Below are 19,324 nucleotides of genomic sequence, written 5' to 3'. Positions count from 1 at the left end.
ACCATAACTAAGTCTGCAGAAAATGACAGTACTGTCAACAATACCAGGATCTAATGAAGCCTCAATAAATAGAGAAAAAGGGACGACACACTTCACTTCAGTCTATAACCTTGCTTCATGGAGGGCTATAGTTCCTAGACATAACGACCTAAGAATAACAACTGATCATATTCCATCAGTCTTAGTACACAATGAAACTACAGAAAAGCCCAGCTTTAACTAGCTTAACTTAAAATGATTAAAACTCATAGGTCATTTTTGACTGAGATGCTAATGGTCTAATCCAATTGAATCATTTTTGCTAAGCTAAAAGTACTCCCGCTAGACAGCTGAATGTTTTAAAAATGCTAAAACTCAACTGTTTAACTCTAAGGTAGTTGTAAAATAAGCGAAAAATGAAAAATTGAGTTACATTTTGAGTTACATGAAATAAATTTTACCACAAATAAGACAATAATAGGATCCAATGAAGCCTCAATAAAGAGAGATAAAGGGAAAACTCACTTCAGTCCATTGACCTTGGTTCATGGCGGAATATAGTTCTTAGGCATATATATGTAACTACAGAAGAGTCAAGCTTTAAATAAGACAGTAATCAAAACTCTTCAGTCATTTTTGAGTGAGATGCTAATTGTCAAATTGGATATAATTATGTATGCTAAGCTAAAAGAGCTCTCGCTAGAGCCAAAAAAAAAATAGCTAAATGGAATCAAAAATGGTCAAATTTAACTATTTAGCTCTAGAGAAGTTGTAAAATGAGCCAAAAATTGAAAACGTGGAGTGTTCCTTTAAAACTATGCATTGGCTGGCCAGTTCCATAACTAAGACTGCAGAAAATGACAGTACTGTCAACAACACTAGGAATTAATGAAGCCTCATTAAAGAGAGAAAAAGACCTTGATTCATGAAGGAATATAGTTTGTAGACAAATCGACCTAAAAATAGCAACTTATAATTTTCCATAAGTCTTAGTGGAGTTGGAAAATGAGCCAAAAGTTTATTGCCATATTACATTTGACCACAATCAAGACTGCAGCAAAATGACAACTCTGTCAACACTACTAGGATCTAATGAAGCCTCAATAAAGAGAGATAAAGGGAAAACTCACTTAATTCCTTTGACCTTGGTTCATGGAGGAATACAGTTCCTAGGCATATCGACCGAAAATAGCAACTTCTAATTTTCGATAAGTCTTAGTTAACCATGAAACTACAGAAGAATTGTAACATTCCTGTGTAGCGTGATTATTATTATTATTTTTATTCGCTAGTCTCTCTCTCTCTCTCCCTGTGCCCGCTCGATCTCTACCTCTCTCCCGCTTCCACCCATACAGTGGCTCTGATTGGCTACCGCTGCCCAGCTGTTTGCCGTGCCCCCCCTCACCCAAGATCTCCAATCCAGCCGCTGACACCATGGCATAAAACTGGTGACAGTACGCTACTCGGGAGGCCCTGAATTTCTGTGTTGTGCTGTGTGTCAGTGAATTTGATATTCGATTATTGTGTGTTAAATTTTGGTATCTGTCCGTTGTTATTTGTCTGTTCTCAATTTGTCTACCATCAGTGTCATGAGCATCTGAGGTTGTAGAGTGGGACAGGTAAGAATGTTGTGCGAAAAAACATTGTGCACACGTAGTTTGAATATCTCTGTTGTTAGACACACTAGGTAAGGGGCGTGCTCCACCCACTGTACTTTTGTTTTCTCATCCTATATTAGAGTAGGTTAGGTAGTGCGTAATAGAGGCGAAGATTTCTTTTCAATAACCGCTGTATTTTTCTTTTGGATAGTTAGGGTAGAGGTTTATGCCAATAGATTGTTTTGTTTTATTACTTTTTAAAGTTTGGACGCCGCCCGCATCTCATTTCTCCAACTCTCCCATCTATCTGGTCAAACGTCTTGTGTCCCATTTGTTATCTGTAAATTTCAGTGTATCTTTGTAAATATTTAATGTTCTTTTTATTATTAACACTATCTTTGTAAATAAACTCACTTCATTGCATTTAGTTAGTCTTGGTATTTTTTCCCTCGCTTGTTGATATTGTGTGTTTGCTTGTGTGTTTCACCCAAAATTAATATTACTCCCCTTTCCCCTTGACTTACCATCTTTAAAATCGTAACAAGAATCAAGCTTTTACTATTATTCTAGGAAAATGATCAAAACTCCTTGGTCATTTTTGACTGAGATGCTAATGGTCTAATTTCAACCCAAGCTCATTATGAAAACGTAGTCCCGCGGACGTTTTTGGAGACAGCGGAATACGTCCCGGGAGGTACGTACAGCCGCGTTTATTTTTTTCAAGCGAACGATGCGGGGCGGTGTGACGCTCTTCCCTTTCACGCTTGCCGGCCGACCGCTTACTTCCTTGTGGAGGGCTTCCCCTCTGCAACCCGTTTGTCCACTCAGCTCACCGTGTACATCGGCAGGCTCGAGATGCAGAGAGGAGTTGACCACGGCGACCGGCTTTGAGTCCGGAGAAGAGCAGTCCCAGCAATCAGGTAAGACAAAAACAGAATCCCAAAAATTAAGTGAATGAGTTTTGTGACAGGGTGAGAATGCGGAGAAATCTGAAAACGCGGAAAAAAAAAAATCAGGGCTTTTATTTTTTAGACGGCTTTTGTAGGAGGGCGGGTCGCCCGATTGGCCGGTCGTGCAGTCAATCATCCGGTCAGTCGGACAGCGGCCTCTGGTGGGTTCACGCGAGAACAGCGCGGGCGCAAAGCGCACTCGCGAGAGGCGTCTGAGGTGCAAAAAAGCGCACAACAGCGGCCTCTCGCGGATTCACGAAAACAAAAACTGCATCCGTACATACCCGCCGGGATGTATTCCGCGGTCTCCAGAAACGTCCGCGGGACTACGTTTCCACAATGAGCCCAGGTTGTCTAATTTGATTCAATTATACATGCTAAGCTAAGGTAAACGTGCTTCTGCTAGACCTGAAGATCAGCTGAATGTTTTAAAAAATGCTAAAACTCAACTAATTATGTCTAGGGGAGTTGTAAAATGAGCCAAAAGTGAAAAAATGAAGTGTTCCTTTTAAAAAAAATGCATTGACTGACCAGTACTTAGAACTGAATTACATTTTACCACATGACTGCAGGAAAACGACAGCTCTGTCAACAATACTAGGATCAAATGAAGCCTCAATAAAGAGAGATAAAAGGGAAACTCACTTCAGTCCATTGACCTTGGTTCTGTACCATGAGAATGACGCAGGGGTCAGACTTATTGAGCGTGTCTCGGTCCAACAGGGACTTGCAGGAAACTCGCAGCTCCACCTTGCATACGCAGGCGGCAGGTCCTCCTATTCCCGCCACCGGGGACGTCGCTTCCTGTGAGTCACTCATCCTGACAGAAAGCAGAGCGCGGAGGGTCGGCCGGAGATGGGGGACGGCAGATCTTTAAAAGCCTCAGTTTGATTGAAGCAGCTCTCTCCCATGCAGGGAGTCTAGCTCGTAGTATGACCTTGTATGTTTTCTTTGTGAAGCAAAAGACGTGGAAAGTCTTAAAATGAATCTGTCAGTTCGACTTAAAGTTGTTCGCAGACAGGCATCTCTAGGTCTGAATCACTTTAGAGGAGAATGGGCTGCTGGGAGTGGTTCCGACTTAAAGGGATCAGATGGGATGTTGAAAATGAGAGATGTCCATTAGTATTACAACAGCGAAATCCCAGATGAGATATCCTGATGACAGACAGCCTCTTCACAACTGACTCCTAAGGCAAAAAATACAAACATGTTTTAGGTTAGGAAATGAATTATAACTTGTGATGCTGTCAAATCTTTTGTAGCTTCGGCATATCAGTTGGCATTTCTGTGTGGAGTTTGCATGTTCTCCCCGTGTTCGCATGGGTTTCCCCCACAAGTCCAAAGACATGTGGTATAGCTGAATTGGGTAAGTTAAATTGGTCGTAGTGTGTGTATGTGTGTGCATGAGTGTGTTTGGATGTATCCAAGAGATGGGTTGCAGCTGAAAGAGCATCCACTGCGTGAAACATATGCTGGACAAGTTGGTGGTTCATTCCGTTGTGGCCAACCCAGGTTAATAAAGGGACTAAGCCGAAAGAAAATGAATGAAACGAAACTCATGTGTGTCTTATTTTACATCTCATTTCTAGGTTACTTTTTCTTTTTCACTTTCATTCATTCATTTATTTTCTACCGCTTTTCCGGGGCCATGTCACAGGGGCAGCAGTCTTAGGATAGAACCCTAGACTTCCCTCTCCCAAGACACTTCCTCCAGCTCCTCCAGGAGGATCCCTAGGCATTCCCAGGCCAGCTAAGAGACATATTCCCTTCCAGCGTGTCCTGGGTCTTCCCCGAGGTCTCCTCCCGGTGGGACATCCCTGGAACACCTGCCTAGGTAGACATCCAGGAGGCATCCGAACAGATGCCCGAGCCACCTCAGCTGCCTTCTCTCGATGTGGATGAGCAGCGGCTCTACTCCCAGCTCCTGCCAGGTGACAGAGCTCCTTACCCTATCTATAAGTGTGCGCCCTGCCACACTGCGAAGGAAACTCATTTCGGCCGTTTGTATTCGAGACCTTGACCTTTCTTTTTTACTGCAATTTTTTTATTTTCTGTCATTATAGATCAAGTCTACCTATTTGGGTGGGGGTTTGGGGGGTGTTTACAATATAATCCTATGTTGTAACATCCATTCGTTTTCCTTCTGCTTAGTCTCTACTTCAGAGATCACCACAGCGGAATGAACCGCCAACTATTCCAGCATATGATTTACGCAGCAGAAGCCTTTCCAGCCAAAACCTAGTATTGGGAAACACCCATACACACTCATTCACACACACACACACTCATACACTACAAACAATTTAGTTTATAGCACATGTGGGGGAAACCGGAGCACCTGGAGGAAACCCATGCCAACATAGGAGGAAGTCCACACAGAAATGCACAGTCCAACCAGCAACCTTCAACAGTGTTAACCTCTGAGCCACCATGCTGCCCTCTGTTCTTTAATAAAAATTGCAATATTAAAAATTATTTTAGCACTTATTTTTGTACATTCTAACTGTTGACTGTTAAATAGACAATGAGGCACTGAAACCCCACTGTTGGGTCGCATATATGTACATTCATCATTCATTCATTTACTTTTCGGCTTAGTCCCTTTATTAATCTGGGGTCGCCACAGCGGAATGAACCACCAACTTATCCAGCACATGTTTTACGCAATGGATGCCCTTACAGCTGCAACCCATCTCTGGGAAACATCCATACACACTCATACACTACGGATAATTTAACCTACCCAATTCACCTGTACTACATGTCTTCGGACTGTGGGGAAAACCGGAGCACCCAGAGGAAACCCACGCGAACGCATGGAGAACATGCAAACTCCACACAGAAACGCCAACTGACCCAGCCAAGGCTCGAACCAGCGACCTTCTTGCTGTGAGGCGACAGCACTACCTACTGCACCACTGCATTGCCATCATAAATGTACAGGGAATGCATAAATTGAATGACTTGCTAGTTAACAACATGACTCTGACAGCTCTGTCACACATTCACACAGACGGGCAACAGAAAGCTGTCTGGGTGAGCTGTGCATCATGCATTGCTACACTAATAGCAAAGGACAGCTGATCTTTTTGGCTACCTAATTTTGCTATGTGTGATGACACCTCATTTTTAACCTTTTGTCCTGATCTTTAGACAGTTTTGTTGAACCCCAGATTACATTTCATTAATTTTTATTTAACTATTTGAATTAACATTTACTTCAGTTAAGAGAATGAAGATGCTCAATTTAAGATGAGTTAACTTAAAGGGACAGTTCTTGCAATAAGGAAAATTCTCTCATCATTTACTCGTCCTTTACTTGTTTCAAACCTTTATGAGTTTCTTTCATCTGTTGAACACAAAAGAAGATATTTAAAAATATGTTGGAATCCTTGTAACCATAGACTTAAATAGTATCCATCCCAGGCTCATTCTGAAATACATTTCTGGAGAGCGCCTGATACATGCCAGGAGGTACGTTTTTTTCAGTTTTTGTGTTCACAAATCCACCAGAGGTCGCTGTGTACGCTTTTACAGATCTCAAATTTCTCTTTCGAGTGCCATTCGTGCCTGCTCTTCTCGCGTAAATCTACCAGAGACTGCTGTAGACTAATTTACTGACTGACTCACTTCCTTAAACCCAACCAATAGTGTTTTCAATAGCACCAGCTGACCCACCTGCCCCCTCCCTAAAACCAACCGGCAGTGTTTTCAAAAGCACCAATCTTCACCAGACTCGAACCCCATCGTCGTGGTCAACTCTGCTCTGTGTCTCAAGCCCTCCGACATACATGGTGAGCAAACTAAACACACTGGTAACAGCCGAAAAGCCGTCCATACAAAGGTAAGCGGTCAGCTAGTAAGTGTGAAAAGGAACAGTGACATACCGCCCCGTAGAATTCGTTTTAAAGATGAAATGCTATGTAGCTCTGGCTACATAATTTGCGATCTCCAGAAATGTATATAGGGCTACGTTTTCAGAATTAGCTTATGTAATGTTTTTCCTACCATGGAAGTCAATGGTTACCGGTTTTCAGAGTTCTTCAAAATAACATCTTCTGTGTTCAACAGAAGTTTGAAACCTGTTGAGGATGAGTACATAGTGAGTCTATTTTCATTTTAGGTTGAACTATTTCTTTAACTTTAGGAGTGTAATCAGTTGAAATAAATAAAGCAAAGCAGACTGTGACATGACTGTTTTGGGTATAACTTGTGTATAACACATTCCAGGTACCTACTATAGTCATTACAATCAATTATACTATGCACTATAAACCAAACCCCTGTTCTAACCCAAATCATATAGTAAGTATATATAATTAATTACTATTATTAGGTAGTTAAAATGAATAGTTACACTTAACAAGTACTTTCAAATAAAGTGTAACCCAGCTCTAATATCTAGAAATCATCACAAATCAACTTGAGAGATATTTCCAACGCAATCTCACGGCAATTCATAAATTTTTGATTTAGTGGCTGATTCGTATGAATGCGTAGGATCTAATTCATACAATTTAGTACAATTTGCTCATCACCCAATGACGGTTGGGGTTGTGGTTGGTTGCCACGCCTCCTTTTTAAAATTGTTCATTTTCGTACGACTGAACTCGTACAAATTAGCCACTAAACTGAAAAACCATTACGTTTCCTCATGAGATCAGGCTGATATTTCCAACCAGGGGCAGATTTGAGATTTAGGGGCCCTAAACAATTCTAGCCATGAGGCCCAACAGTCCTAAAATTCTACTTTTATTTCATTTTTATTTATTTAGCTCTTTCTTAAATATCACTCAAACTTCTTTTCAACATTTTATCTTAATGCAATCTCTACACAAATGCTTAGTTTTCATGAAATTAATTTATAACAAAAAAAGATTATATATATATATTAATATATATATATATATATATATATATATATATATATATATATATATATATATATATATATATATATATATATATATATATATATATATATATATATATATATATTAATATATATATATATATATATATATATATATATATATATATATATATACATATATATATATATATATATATATATATATATATATATATATATATATATATATATATATATATATATATATATATATATATATATATATATAAATTTGACTGCTGAATCAATGATTTCAATGAATCAATGATAAAGGGTTGTTGCCAAATTTGTGCAGATGTAACAATAATATTGTATAATATTATTACTGCATAACATTACATTATTATAATAATATTATATTTTAATTAATATTAAATACTACTTAATTATTCTAAACTTTTATTTGACTCTCACCATACAAAATATGATAGAAAACAACATTATATAGTTTATAGGTATAATTTATACTTCTAGATAATTATTGGGGGGCCCCCAGATTTCCTGGGCATCTAAGCGGCCGCTTACCTCACTTATTGGTTGAATCCGCCCATTTCCGACACAATCTCACAGCAATTCTTAACTTTTTGATTAGTGGAGAATTTATATGAATTTATATGGTCTCATTTGTACATTTCAGTTTGATTTGCTCGTCCCCTAATGAGGGGTAGGTTTAGGGGTGGGGCTTGGGACATGCTTCCTTTTAAAAATGTTACATTTTCATTTAAATTAAATCGTATAAATTCATAGAAATCAGCCACTTTTCTGACAATACATAAATTTGTTTCATTTCCTCATGATATTTTTAATATATATATAATCATTCATGCATTTTTCTTTGGCTTAGTCCCTTATTTATTAGGGGTTGCCACAGTGGAATGAACCGCCAACTATTCCATCATATGTTTTAAGCACTGGATGCACTTCCAGCCGCAACCCAGTGCTGGGAAATACCCATATACTCTCACATTCCCCCACACACTCATACACTTAGGGCCAATTTAGTTCATCCATGGTGCAGGTCTTTGGACTGTGGGGCAAACAGCAGCCCCCGGAGGAAACCCACACAATATTTATAAATATTTTTTAGATTATATATCTTCTTCAATCATTTAACATGCTCCTCTGTGTTTCTTTCACATCGTTTATTTTTATGTAAACAATGACTAAATAGCTAAATATATCTAAAATAGTTATATTTAGAATTATGGTGGTTAGCAACACTGGTGGCCACTATAGTGAACTGCAGCCAGCAACTGCATGCTAGGTAGTGCTCGTACTTGTGCATACTAGCATAAAGAGACTGAACTTGATTTAAAGGGACAGTGTACCTGAAGATAAACATTTTGTCATCATTTACTCACTCTTCAATTGTCATGAAACTGTTGATTTTCTTTCTTCAGTTGAACACAAGAGAAGGTATTTTGAAAAATGTTGGAAACCGGTAACCATTGACTTGCATTTGTTTTTCCAACTTTGGTTGTCGATGGTTACAGGTTTCCAGCATACTATTTACTTTTATTCATTTATCCAAAGCGACTTAATATAAAAGAAGCAATTAAACTCAACAGAAATGTATCATCAGTATATAAATTCTAAGACAAGTCAGTGTTTCCCAACTCTGTTCCTGAAGGCACACCAACAGTACATGTTTTCAACCACTTCCTAATCAAACACACCTGAATCAACTCACCAGAACATTGGAAGAGACTCCAAAACCTGAAGTTAATGGGTCAGATAAGGGAGACATGCAAAATATATACTGTTGGTGTGCCTCTGGAGAGTTACTTTCAAAATACCTTAATTTGTGTTTTAAAATAAAGAGAAGGAAACTCGTAAATGCTTGGTAACACTTGAGACAAGGTAAGAAGTGAGTAAATTTACATTTTTTAGTGAAATATCTTTTAAAATATTCCATTATGCCCCTTTTTCATTATTTAATTGCATAAAAATGAATATGTCAACATGCTGCTCTACATAAAATTAAACACAAAAAAATGTCAGAAGCAGTTAAGAAGCACCTGATCATGATGTGGATGTGTTTGCACCAGCTCTGCAAATCATAGGCATCATGATGAGGTGATAAAAATCAGTGTTAAGATAGTTTTATTATAAAGTAGCCTATATTTGAGACTATATTGATCTGGTTATTATGCTATAGGTTGAATTACTTTTGATTGACTTGCACTGTACTATTGACATAACATTACAGAATAGCTCTTTGGGTCTCATAACAGTTGTAGCCCTTCCGTTTTTTTTCCATTTAAGGCTAGCTAAATGGTTTTGAATTTGATTTCTCTTCGCCAGTGACAGTTCAAAAAGGTTAACTACTTGCCATCCAAGTTTGTTATTAAACTCAGTAGCAATTTTGAGTCCCGACCAACCTTTTGTTTTGACTTATTTCGATGTTCGCGCCAAACAACCAACTGTAATTCGCACCATTTGGTTCACATTACCAAATAACATTTAAGTGTGCATTTTATGCACTGCCATTAACGTCTATCGGACGAAATTACCATTCGCGACTAGTGAATACAGTAGGCATGCCATCATTCAGCCGGGAACGCGCTTGGTTCAGCAGCGCAGATCATGGACAGCTCCTCTCACATCCCTATATCCACTTTACTTCAAGAACCAATCAAGCCATTGAAGCACGGAAATTACAACACGGTAAATGATTTATCTCACGTTACATATATTTGATTTCACTGACATTTGAACTTAAAAACATGAAAGCTATTCGACACAACGTAAAGATTAATCGCCTGATCCTTTAATTGGCGCTTATGAGACGCGGATAGCCTAACGTTTAATATAATAAACAAACTTTTCTCTTCATAACGCAAATAACCCATTTTAAACGGTGTATAGCTATAAAATGACAACATAACAATATGAAGTGAGTCTTACCAGATTATACTTCAGTCCAGCTAACTTCATTTCTCTAGCGGGTGACATAACACCGACTGTATTTTTAGAATTTATCCCACAGTCTACTTTATTATTCGGTTACCAAAACACTTGTGAACGTAGATGTCGATTTAAGCATAGTTATTTAATTTTCCGTAAAGATTTGTTATCACCGTCAAGTTATAAATGTCACATAGGCTATGTAAACACCCTAACCATCACTAACAACATCGCATTTGATAGCTAATAACAGCCTACTAATATATTAATAACACTAATATACATTTCTTGATGACAAACAGCGAACATAATCTAGTGAGTAAATAAGAGAGCAGTGTTCTTACCTGCTGTTGCTGCTGCTCTTCTCTCAGTATGTGTGTGTGTGTGTATGTGTGTGTGACTCAAGCCCACCGAGCGCTAGTTCTGCTTTGCCGTCATGTTACGTTGAAGAGCTACATTGGAGTGAATTTTACAGCTTCTTTATCCGAACAGCCTTGGCAAGAGAAAAGACTTTGCTTGACGTCAGTTTCGATAAGAAAACACATATCCAGGTTGAATGAATGTTTTTTTAAAGTGCCATTTTAAGGTAAATGATAGGGATATAATGGGTTAATTAAATCATGAATAATCTGGGTTATTGCTAACACATTTAGCAGTTTAGAGATTAGCCCTTAATGTCTACAATACAATACAGATTATACCATAACCATGACGTGTTGACGTTTACCCTTCGTGAGTTATGGATATGATAACATTCATGGACTTTCAATGGAATTAAATGAACTGAGATTTAAGAGGATTTTGGATTCTTGTCTCCACTAAATTCAACTTTGTGTGTGTGTGTGTGTACTAGTATAATGTCACATAGGCTATGTAAACACCGTAACCATCACTAACAACATTGCATATGATAGCTAATTACAGCCTACTAATATGTAAATAACGCTAATATACATTTCTTGATGACAAACCGCAAACAAAATCTGAGTAAATAAGAGAGCAGTGCTCTTACCTGCTGTTGCTCTTCTCTTAGTGATAGTTGTACTGTATTACAGTGGTTTACGAGGACATTGCTGGTGTCCTTCTAATTCAAACGCTTCAAAATTATATTTTATGTGGTCTTTTGACTATTTTTTTGCCACCGTTTTTTAATATGAGGGCTAGATTTAGGGGTAGGGACATATAATTAGCATTTTTTTCCATATAAAATACATTATGTCTATGGAGAGTCCATATAAACCACCAATACCAACAAAAAACAGTCCATTTTTGGAAATTGATACTTACAACATCTGAATAAATAAGCTTTCCATTGATGTTTGGTTTGTTGAGACTGAACAATATTTGTTCAAGATTTTAAAGAAAATCTAAATATTCGAAAATTGCCTTTAAAGTTGTCCAAATAAGGTCTTAGAAATGTATATTTTTGTTTAAAAAAATACGTTTTGATATATTTACATATATTTCACACACTGAGGAAGGCATTGTGCCAAAACGTTTGTGTCTTTAAATCACCCGAAGAATGTAAAAAGAAAAACAGTACGAAGCAATTGATGAGTGCGAATCATTACCTTTTTGAATATTAGCATTGACAAAATTGATGCGCCAAATAAGTTTCTTTAAAAACCGCAAGCGCGCAGGGCAAACTTCTGCACTCTACATGTATTTACAAAAGGAAATTTACTAAATGGAAGGTGAAATTTTACAAAAGTTGAAAATTTAACAATTTTGACTCATGCAACATATTGTAAACGTACTTGTGCAACATAAGATTGGTTTTGTGGTCCAGGGTCACAAACAGTTGATTCATGCAAATTAGTCCATAGAACAAATACATTTAAGTAAATAGAATAATAATAATTAGGGACTAATAAGAGACTAAGCCGAAAATGAAAATGAATGAATGAATGAACAAATAATTAGACACTTGCCTTGGTTTTTTGGAATATTTGCCTTTGATCTGGAATGACGTTAGATTGACAGCTTAGACAGAATTTCCAGCAAACCAGGTATACCCTTTCATGGAACTGGTGCATGCTGTGGCCTATTTCATCAAGATAATGCAATCAAGAATGAAGAACATGCAGAAGAAAGTTCAGGGTGTTGCACTGGCCTCTGAATTAATCAGATCAGAGTTGAGTCGTCCGAAAATCTATGATTTACAGGGCTCAACAATAAGGACTGCCCGATGGCCCGGGGCCAGCGTGAGAGATGTTCGGGACAGAAGAGAGAATCATTACTGGCCCGATCAGGCCAGTGCTGCCTTGTTACAAAATTCTAATTTGCCTGTGACAATTTGTCAATTGCGTGCAAATACAGTGTTAGAATCGAGAAACAATTTGTGCTTTTTTAAGTCTTTGAATGCTACCTTTTCTGTGAAGTCGTAAACACCATATTGCTTTTTGGTTCCTTTTATCTGACTGGATGTAAAAACCAGTACAGTGAAGAGACGGTAACATGACAACAACATCAAATTATGAAGCTAAAAGAAAACGTCTGTTTCTAACATTTCTAATGTATTTACATGGGTACAACACGGCAAAAAAAAATGAAGTGATGTTTTGCATAGTTTTGTGTCACATTTAAATCAGCCACCTTTTGCTTTGCAATAAAATACCTGCACATTTTCCATACTGCTGTATTTTACTGCTAAATATTTTAAATATTTTTAAATATTTAAGTTCTGGATTCACAGACATTATTTTTGACACATTATTTAAAATAGGTGGCTAGGAAATAACTATTTTTTATTTATTTATTTTGGTGGGGCCCGTAAAAAATTTTTCAGGGCAAGTAAAAATCTGAACCGCTGGTCCAGTCGGGCCAGTAGAAAATGTCCTTAGCATTAAACCCTGATTTATAAAAGAAGGTGTGGCACCAAAACTCACCCCTACATCATACTATCATTAGGGGATTAGCAAATCATACTAAGTTGTTCGAATGAGATCGTACGAAATCATACAAATTAGCCTCTAAATCAAGTCACGAATTGCCATGAAATAGCATTGTGCTGGACCAACATGTTTGATCCATGCTGGCATCTCCACCCCATAACCAATACAAGACTTGAAGGATCTGCAACTAACGTCACATAACGTCCATGTCTTGTAGAGTCCATTCATTGTTTGTTTTGGCGGTATGTGCTGGACCATGAGCGTTTTAGGCATATTTTGGCTCATATATGTCAAATTTTTTTGGTAATCTCTTGGGAATAGTAGAAACTGTTTTTTACTGTAGCGAACAAAAGCCTTCTGCTGCTGTAGCCCATCTGCTGCAAGTTTCAACGTATTGTGCTTTTAGAAAGGCTCTTCTGCATCCTAAGGTTGTAATTTAATTTTTTCCTCCATTCTCTTCTGACCGGGTTTCTGATGGTAGCTCAATTTGTCAAATTTTATCAAACGATACTGGGGTAGTGTACTATGTCAGCCTCAAATGTCTATTAGAATGAACTAACACCTTAATAACAATGTAGAAACAGGGGAAGCGCATCTTGTAAGCTTAAATAGTCTATCAGAATTGGCTATTTGATTTTCTTTTAGATCTTTTAAATAAGTAAAGCATTTTTGCAGTGTGTTATGCTATAACATGCTATAATATTTGCTATCATGCTATCGTTTCTAGCACGTTTAACCTCTTTTAGCATGGTTTTGCTATCAAGATTGTATCAGGTTGCTTGCTTGATTTAATATTGCATGTTTAGCACTTCAATAGCGTGTTGTACCATTTAGCTAGCATGTTTTGTTGCTAGTGTTGAACTTTAGCAGATCGTCATGTCTAAATGCATTGAGCTACAGCCACAAGTCATCATTTACACATAATTTACCGGCTGCCATTTTGTTGAATGGCCCACTTTATGTAACATCAGAGTCTCAGGATAATGTCAGTAATGTAGTGCTAGCCTGACCACATAAGCAAGTTAAACACTGTAGAGCTATTGAAACGCTGTTATGTTGTTGGCTAATGCCTTCTTTTTTGATAGCATGATGGCAGAAGTGGAGGAAATAGCATTGTTAGACTCTTCTTATGTAATATTATTTTAAGCTACAGCGCCTCACAACATCCAAAATATTCCTTTGTGTGGGATTTTCAAAAAGCTCAAAGGTCCTAGAGGTAAAATAGCATCTATTTTATTCCAAAACAAGGAAACAAGGCTAGAGTTTGAGCTAAAAATATAGCATTCTTATATAATTTAGTCATATAATATAGTTTAGTTTGTTTATAGACAGCAAGGATGAATGTTGATGTGTTGGCTAAACATTAAAAACAATGCAAAACAGCATTCAAATCAATTAAGTCGCATTCTGATAGCAGAGCGATTAGCGAAGGCCCAAAGGTGAAACACCCACATATATGCATGTAACAAATGCTATTATTTTGCATCTAAAACTTATTTTTTTATCTCCATGCCTCCCACATTATTTTCTCTTTATTCTTTATGGAACGGTTCAGTTGGTCAGGAAGTGAAGTGGGAGAGAGAATGGAGCTGGATTCATCAAAGATAAAGTGCTATTTACTTTATGCAGAATAAGACGTTGTGGTCTTTTGTTCATTAGGATGTACTAAAGTGCTTAAACAGCCTCTGCGTTTCTATCCTAAAAGAACATCAAGACTCCTGATGTGAGGGACAGGCAGTACATGAAGTCAGCCACAGAAAACACAGCTGCGTTTGGTCAAAATTACTTTGAAATTCTGTGCAGGTAAGTGTTTACAAATGCCACCATTTTAGTCAGCAGTAGTCTTTTAGTCTTCAGTCAACATTTGAAGACAAGAATGGTTGTGGCTCAATATAGTTTTAGGACAACTTTGGTAAAAGGTTTTGATCTACTTCATATCTTGACTACTGTGGTTGACTAGCATCGTGCTAACATGTTACATCTTCACATGTTTTGTGTTCTTTACACAAAATGGCAGCTTCTATAACACCACACTGACTGTTTTGGTTTTAAAAGTCTTCTTGTGTTTAAGTTTGGGGTTCTTTTTTCCCGCCGTTTTGTCTTTTAAATCTGTAACTGAGGAAACTGTGGAAATTTTAATCCTCAACAAGTACCTGATATCATTCTTATAGTGATAGTTCACACCAAAAAAAAATAAAACAATGTCATTTACTCACCCTTGACGTTGTTCCAAACCAGTGAGTTTTTGTTCTGTTGAGCAACAATATGATATTCTGAAGAAAACTGGAAACTGCTAACCACTGTGCTTACAAATGCCACCATTTTAGTCTATAGTGGTCAACATTTGAATTGGATAAAAATAAAGAATAATTCAAGACAAGAATATTCAATAGTTTTAGGACAACTTTGGTGAGAGGTTTTAATCACTAAATGTTGATTACTGTTGTTAAGCTGAGGTGAATAGCATCATGCAAACATGTTTCTGCTATTACACAAAATGGCAGTTCTAGCACCACACTGACTGTTTTGGTTTTAAAAGTCTTCCTGTGTTTAAGTTTGGGGTTCTTTTTTCCCGCCGTTTTGTCTTTTAAATCTGTAACTGTGGAAACGTCTTTTCAAGACACTTCATTATTTATTTTAATCCTTACCAAGTACTTGATATCATTCTTAAAGTGATAGTTCACACCAAAATGAACCCCGTCATTTACTCACCCGTGACTTTGTTCCAAACCAGTGAATTTTTTGTTCTGTTGAGCAAAATCATGATATTCTGAAGAAAGCTGGAAACTTGTAAACATTGATCTCCATGGTGCTTACAAACGCCCCATTTTAATCTACAGTGGTCAACGTTTAAAGTAGATCAAAATAAAGAATTATTCAAGACAAGAATGGGTGTTGTTCAATAGTTTTATGACTTACTTTGGTGAAAGGTTTTGCACTTTAAATGTTGACTACTGTAGTTTCGCTGAGGTAAATAGCATCATGCTAACATGTTTCCACTATGGTTCTTTACACAAAATGGCAGCTCATACAGCACCACACTGCTTCTTTTGTTTAAAAAAAAACGTATTTAAGTTTGGGTTTTTGTTTTCCCACTTTTCTGGGTAAACAATCTTTGAATCTGTAACTGTGAAAGCGTCTTCGCAAGACACTTCATTATTGATTTTAATCCTCAATAAGTAACCACCGACAGGTGCATAGCATCATGCTAACATGTTTCGACTATGGTTCTTTACACAAAATGGCAGCTCATACTGCATCACACTGACTGTTTAGTGTTGAACTTAAGATTCTTTTTTCTCATCTTTTTGTCTTTTAAATTTGTAACTGTGGAAACATCAAAAGACACTTTATTATTGATTTTCATTCTCAAAGTACTTGATATCACTTTTAAAGTGATAGTTAACCCCAAAATGAAAACATTGTCATTTTATTACCCTTGACTCAATCCAAACCAGTTTGATTTTTTTTAGTTATTTTTTTTTATTTTAAACGTGATTGAAACATAATATACTGAAAAAAAGCTGGAAACTGATAACCATCAACATCCAGTGTTTGTTTTTCCCATGTGTGTCAGTGGTGGTTACTTCGCCCATGCACATTCTTAAAAATGACTTTTTCCCCCTTCTTGTTTTCTTTTCGGCGACGCAGTGGCGCAGTGGGTAGCCATTCGCCTCACAGTAAGAAGGTCGCTGGTGCGAGCCTCGGCTCAGTTGACGTTTCGGTGTGGAGTTTGCATGTTCTCCCTGCGTTCGCGTGGGTTTCCTCCGGGTGCTCCGGTTTCCCCCACAGTCCAAAGACATGCGGTACAGGTGAATTGGGTAGGATAAATTGTCCGTAGTGTATGAATGTATGAGTGTGAATGAGTGTATGTGAATGTTTCCCAGAGATGGGTTGCGGCTGGAAGGGCATCCGCTGCGTAAAAACTTGCTAGATAAGTTGGCGGTTCATTCCGCTGTGGCGACCCCAGATTAATAAAGGGACTAAGCCGACAAGAAAATTAATGAATGAATGAATGTTTTCTTTTCTTGATAAGTCACGGGTGATAAAACCAGCCTGATCTCACGAGAAAACGTAAGTATTTTACGTTTTGCCAGTTTAGTGGCTAATCCGTACGATTTCAGTTGTACGAAATGATACGATTTTAAAAAGGAGGCGTGGCACCTAACCCCACCCATAACCCCAACCGTCATTGGGGGATAAGCAAATCGTACTAAATTGTACGAATTAGCCACTAAATGTAAAAGTTACGAATTGCCGTGAGATTGTGTTGCATAAAACAATGCCAGAATTTTTCATTTTTGGATGAACTATCCCTTTTACACTATTACATTTTAGACTCTTGCTTTGCTTAATCAAGCCTTATTTCTATTCATCTCAATGTTGGCAGAATTTTTGTAGAATCCATATTGTTAGAGTACTTAATTTACTTGGCTTTATTGATAAACTCAATTGAATGTCTTTCATTGTGAAAATGTAGTAATCTGGATGACGCTTCTAGAATTTCAAAAGATAGTCTAAATTAACTCTTCTCCACTGATTCAGAAATCAAGGTCAACTGCAGGACGCGTTCTCTATTTCTTATGTAACCTCATCCATGTTTATCTCCCTACTCCTCTCCCCTGGGTCAAGATATTTTTGGCCCATCGATCCATGTGTAGGTTTTCATGGAAAAAATCCCAATGGGTCATTGATTGTGGACAATCCCAATTATAACGGTCCCTTTACTTCACTTAAAATTGATTTGTACCTCTTCAGCTTTAGTTACACTGACACTCAGTTTGGCGGCAGAATTGGGACACGTACCATTACCCAAATCTTACCAAATCATTCACAGCATTTTTCCTCACTAAAACACAGACATCAGACCATCTGGGTGTAAAAGCCTCAGAGAAACGCAACACAAGCCAAAATAGCAGCAATAAACTGGATAACGGCAGATAAAAATTCTGATCCCAAACCACATACACTGTGTAGTTATGATGATGTGGGAATGAAATGTTTGCATAACACACCCACAGCCCATTCATCCAGCAAAAAAAAAGGCACATTATAACCTAAACACAGAACATGCTGCTTTTCTGAAGCATGAATTAAAGGGATAGTTCACCAAATAATAAAAATTACCTCATCATTTACTCTCTCACGTGGTTTTAAAGCTGACATATTAGGAAAAATAATTACTAAACAAGTAAATGGGTAACATTAAACAGCAATATCTCATAACAATAGGAACTCAAATAGGTTGAACAAGTAAATTACATAATTTGTGGGTGAATAGTCATTCATTTTTTACACTGTGGTCACATATAATCATGATATAATCCAAATAGTTTAATCTGTTAAACTAGCACAAAGGTTAATATTAAACCGTAAACAAAGCTGCTTCCACATATACACATCTAATGAGGCACATTATAACCTAAACACAGAATATGCTGCCATCTAAAAGCTAAATTTAAAGGGATAGGTCATCAAATTACCTTATCATTTATTCTCTCACGTGGTTTAAAGGCGATATATTAGGAAAAATGATTACTATGGAAGTTATTGGGTACCATTTAATAGCATTCTTCAAAAATATCTCCTAACAATAGGAACTCAAATAGGTTAAACAAGTAATCATTTGTGGGTGAATATCTCTTTAAAACACCGCTGATTCTGCTGATTTCTATAGTAGTCATTCATTTTTTTACACTGCTCACATATAATCATGATATAATCCAAATATAGTTTAATCTGTTATACTAGCACGAAGGTTAATATTAAACCGTAAACAAGCTGCTTCCACATATACACATCTAATGAGGCACATTATAACCTAAACACAGAATATGCTGCCATCTAAAAGCTAAATTTAAAGGGATAGGTCACCCAAAAAATAAAAATTAACTTATCATTTATTCTCTCACGTGGTTTAAAGTTGAAATATTAGGGAAAATGATTACTATGGAAGTCAATGGGTACCATAAAACAGCATTCTTCAAAATATCTCCTAACAGTAGGAACTCTAATACGTTGAACAATTAAATGACATAATTTGTCAATACTAGCACGAAGGTTAATATTAAACCGTAAACAAAG

General features: G+C 37.2%; 2 protein-coding genes across 4 annotated transcripts in view; one reads left to right on the top strand and one right to left on the bottom strand.

Annotated features, from left to right (window-relative positions):
- The window catches only part of cpne7 (copine VII), a 115,461-nt gene extending 104,651 nt beyond the window's left edge, over window positions 1-10,810 (bottom strand). For all 3 annotated transcript variants that reach the window (XR_015496478.1, XR_015496479.1, XM_087262230.1), the window contains exons 1-2: window positions 10,691-10,810; window positions 3,173-3,714 (exon numbers count right to left, since the gene is read on the bottom strand). Coding sequence is in view for 1 of the 3 variants with exons in the window: in XM_087262230.1 (XP_087118356.1) it covers window positions 3,173-3,346 (174 nt within the window). In the remaining 2 variants the exon portion in view is untranslated. The remainder of the gene's footprint in view (window positions 1-3,172; window positions 3,715-10,690) is intronic.
- The window catches only part of znf143a (zinc finger protein 143a), a 705,859-nt gene that overhangs the window by 427,406 nt on the left and 259,129 nt on the right, over window positions 1-19,324 (top strand). The gene's annotated exons all lie outside the window — the stretch shown is intronic.

The sequence above is a fragment of the Danio rerio genome, chromosome 7, assembly GCF_052040795.2.
Source record: "Danio rerio strain M-AB ecotype USA chromosome 7, GRCz13ab, whole genome shotgun sequence".
Lineage (NCBI taxonomy): Eukaryota > Metazoa > Chordata > Actinopteri > Cypriniformes > Danionidae > Danio > Danio rerio.
The sequence above is the reverse complement of the archived record's forward strand: the minus strand, read 5'-3'. Positions and strand labels throughout refer to the sequence as shown.